The 3,667-nt window shown below is 34.8% G+C and overlaps 1 protein-coding gene across 1 annotated transcript in view; it reads right to left on the bottom strand.

Annotated features, from left to right (window-relative positions):
• The window catches only part of LOC145100571 (patatin-like protein 2), a 1,966-nt gene extending 1,145 nt beyond the window's left edge, over positions 1-821 (bottom strand). Inside the window, exons 1-4 of the mRNA XM_079037788.1 lie at positions 679-821; positions 430-611; positions 158-344; positions 1-72 (exon numbers count right to left, since the gene is read on the bottom strand). The exon at positions 1-72 is cut by the window's left edge and continues 93 nt beyond it. Coding sequence (XP_078893914.1) covers positions 1-72; positions 158-344; positions 430-611; positions 679-819 — 582 coding nt within the window. The 5' untranslated portion in view covers positions 820-821. The remainder of the gene's footprint in view (positions 73-157; positions 345-429; positions 612-678) is intronic.
• Positions 822-3,667: the final 2,846 nt, after the last annotated feature.

The raw sequence follows: 3,667 nt of genomic DNA, 5'->3' as shown, positions 1-3,667 counted from the left end.
ATAAGTTGGTGCAGCCGATGTTCCAATGCATATATCAGATAGCATCGCATCTAGACTTGGGTTTCTCTTTAGCTGAACATGAAGTTTATGACACTTATTCATTTATCAAATACGAATCTCAATGCTTAAAAAATAAGAACATGTTGTAGTTAAAAACCTGATAGCTTGAGAAGATGGTAGGCTGCAAACGTTTGATATCAAACGTAGGGATCACCACATTAGTCAGTGTTTCATGAAGTCGTGTCTCTCCTAGTATTTCTTGAACAAGTTCATGTAGATAAACACCATCGTACTTTGGTCCAGATAGAGCTTTGATCACTTTTTCAGCATGACCAAATGGATTGCTAAATGTTGCAACGAAGACGAAACACAATTAGCAATCTTAATTAACGACATGCAATGTTTCAGATGTCAAAGTAAGCATCGTACCTCTCATGTGGGAAGATTTTGGGACAATGTTCAAGATAAAAGTCTGTTATGTCCTTAGCTGCAAAGATAGGACGTTTATCTTCATTAGGAGCAGTCAACATGGCTGTTACAAGACCTCCGGTGCTTGTTCCAGAAATTACATCGAAATAATCCGCCAACCGAGCATTCTTGCCATCTAGTTTCTGCAAATATGTTAACTTGTTCATGAAATTATGTGCTTTTTTTGTGTTAAAAATGGTAAATTTGTACCTGAAGTTCCGATTCTAAGAAGCTAAGGATAACACTTGGGATGATTCCTCGTACTCCACCACCATCGATGCTTAGGATGGTGATTAGGTTTCCGTATGTTGGTCGTTGCAAAGGCGATGAAGGTGCTTCTTTAGAAGGCATGATCTCTTAATCAATGATATGTGTTAAACTGTTCCGAGGTGTATTCTTAAATAGTGGTGATTTTGACCCATACCCAACGATTATAAAGATATATAAAATATATATTTCGTAACTAAAATAATATAAAAATGTATTATTATTATTTTATTATTATTCTGACATTGAAAACTAGGCTGCCAATGACATAGTTTGTTGAAACGGTTGTGAAATGCATCACAGATTCAGGGGGAGATCTGCACATGATGTGTTTTATTTAAATTTTCTACAAATATTTTTATTTAAATTTTCTACAAATATTTTTTTCTGAGGCTGACTAAATTACACCCATACTAGATCAATTTAAGCATTTTTTAAACCGTCAAGACATGTTTATTGATAGGATTCACCGATTCAATATTGTTTTTACCTGTCGTAAAAACCCATTAAAATATAGGTCATGAACTACACCGACTATTAAAGGAGTCAAACCTATTTTTATCAACCGTTTAAGTCAATATTTGTTTCTTGCTATGATGTACCTTGTGTCATCTATTGTTCCGAATTTAGGTTATTTTAGACGAATTATGTTGACCATTTATAATTTTCATATTTGGACAATAATAAATATTGAAGTTTTTTTTTTCTACAAGATTCAAGTATAGAGTTCTCAAGAGTTGAAAGATTCAATGGATCACCATGTCTCGGTGCCCGTGTACTTTGATGACGCCGATTTTTTTTTCATAGGTTGTGATGAAATTGGGCCTTGATCAATACAGAACATGAAATCTGATATTGATGTAAGAGATCTACAGCGACTTCTATTTATGGTAAGTTTGATTATTAGTCTCGAGAAGCTTCCATCATCATGCATTCCCTTTTGTAAACGATGGAGTAAATACCCGTTCAATATTTTTTTTTGCTCCAAACATGAAAACGAAATCAATAATGAATAAATTAATATATCAGTGTTGTCTATCGCCAAGAGATAACAACACCGTGTTTTTGAAAAGAAAACTCTCCATCAATCAATTTATAATAGTTGGGTTAAATCATATTATTAGATGATCGGATCAAAAATACCAGTGCAGTTTTATACTATCTTATAGATAATATTGCCTTTTCACTTTTTTCAGTTACATATATCCAAAAATCAAAATTAAATATGAACGTTAATATATTAATGAACACAAACTTTCAAATGGAACTGATTTGTACGATTAATTTAAGAAAATAAATAAATACAAACTGATAGACAATTTTGCCACAATTTTTTTTTTTTTTGGAAACTCAGAAATAAATTAAAAAACCTCATCAAGACAACAAGGTAAAATAGTACAAAAGGAAAGTACATGCAAATTACAAGTAAAAGAAATGATTAATGGTCTAGACTCTAATGAATTTTCCCAAAAGAACCTCCATGCATGCACCAAGTGAAGGTAATTGCCTTTATATTCTATCCACTGTACTCGTTGGAATCACTGGAACTTTATCAAAAATCCATTTGTTTCCGGATGTCCATATGCACCATAAAGCATAAAGCTCCATAGAGAATTATATTCAGTAAGCTCTGTTACTTTCTACATCTGGACCATCAAGAAATAAAGAAAACCATATCTTTGACCGATGTAAAGTTATCGCATCTGATTTCGCACCAAGACATGATCGACTCCAACACAGATTTCACTTCATGACATGAAAGTAAAGCGTAATCACTTGTCTCCTCATCTATATTACATATACTACATATACTGACTGGAATACTCAGTGCCATAGCAACCGGAATTCTTCCATGTTTTGCCCTCCATATGAAGCATATTATCTTGTATGGGATCACCTTGCACCAATCAAAGGGACCATCATTTACAATATGACTCGCCAACTCGATTCGGTCTCGTAACAACTAACAATGAATCGATCACCAAACAGGAAATCAGAGACCGATTTGTTCTCCTCCAGATTCCAAGAAACAACTTCATTGGGGTCGATGTTAAGTTTTGCCAAGCTCCTGCTAGATTTTATGATGTTTTCCCAGACCCCAGTGATAGTATAGTTACCAAACACAGTCCAATGCCTCCCTGATAGTCCGTGTAGGCAACTAATCACTTTTGCCTAGAGGGCAGAATTGTCATTTTTTAGTTTCCACAACCATTTAGTGACCACGAAGAGATTAAGAGATTAAGAGCTTTAATTGAGCCAAGCTCATTGACAATTAACGGCCCCTCCAGAATATTTCTACCATCAACATAGGCTGATTGCACCTCATCAATAACACTTCCAATAACTTTTTTTAACATAGTTACCAACAATTTAGCAATTATTTTATATAATGATCCAATCAAGCTAATTGGTCGAAAGTCTCCAAAGTGTATTGGATCTTTTGATTTGGTCGCGAGGGAGTTGAAAGAGGAGTTGCAACCTTTAGATAATTTGCCACCAGCTTCAAAGTGCTTTACCAAACCCCGTATGTCATTTTTTAGTAAGTCCCAATATCTTTTGAAGAATTTAAAGGTGAATCCATCCGGTCTCGGGGACTTATCACCACCACATGCTCACGCTGCATTTTTTATCTCCTCCAAAGAGAACTCCCCCTCAAGGAATCTAGCATCCGATTCTGAAAGTTTACAAAAACTAGGATATCTGAAAGAGGGCATGTTTGGCCATTTTTCATAGAATTCCGCCTCAAAGAATTTTGTTGCCTCCCGTTGGATTTCTAATGGGTTAGTTATCCATGAACCATTAGCCATGATTCTATGAATGTGATTCATGTTTCTATTGTTGACGTATCCGTGAAAAAAAAAACGAGTATTTTCATCTCCTTCCACTTCCAATTTAATTTTCTCCCTTTGTTTCAAATTCATGGTTGTCACTC

This window comes from Lactuca serriola, chromosome 4, assembly GCF_051521515.1.
Source record: "Lactuca serriola cultivar US96UC23 chromosome 4, Lser_US96UC23_V15, whole genome shotgun sequence".
NCBI classification, from domain to species: domain Eukaryota; kingdom Viridiplantae; phylum Streptophyta; class Magnoliopsida; order Asterales; family Asteraceae; genus Lactuca; species Lactuca serriola.
Note: the sequence above shows the minus strand (reverse complement) of the source record. Positions and strands in the feature narration are given on the sequence as shown.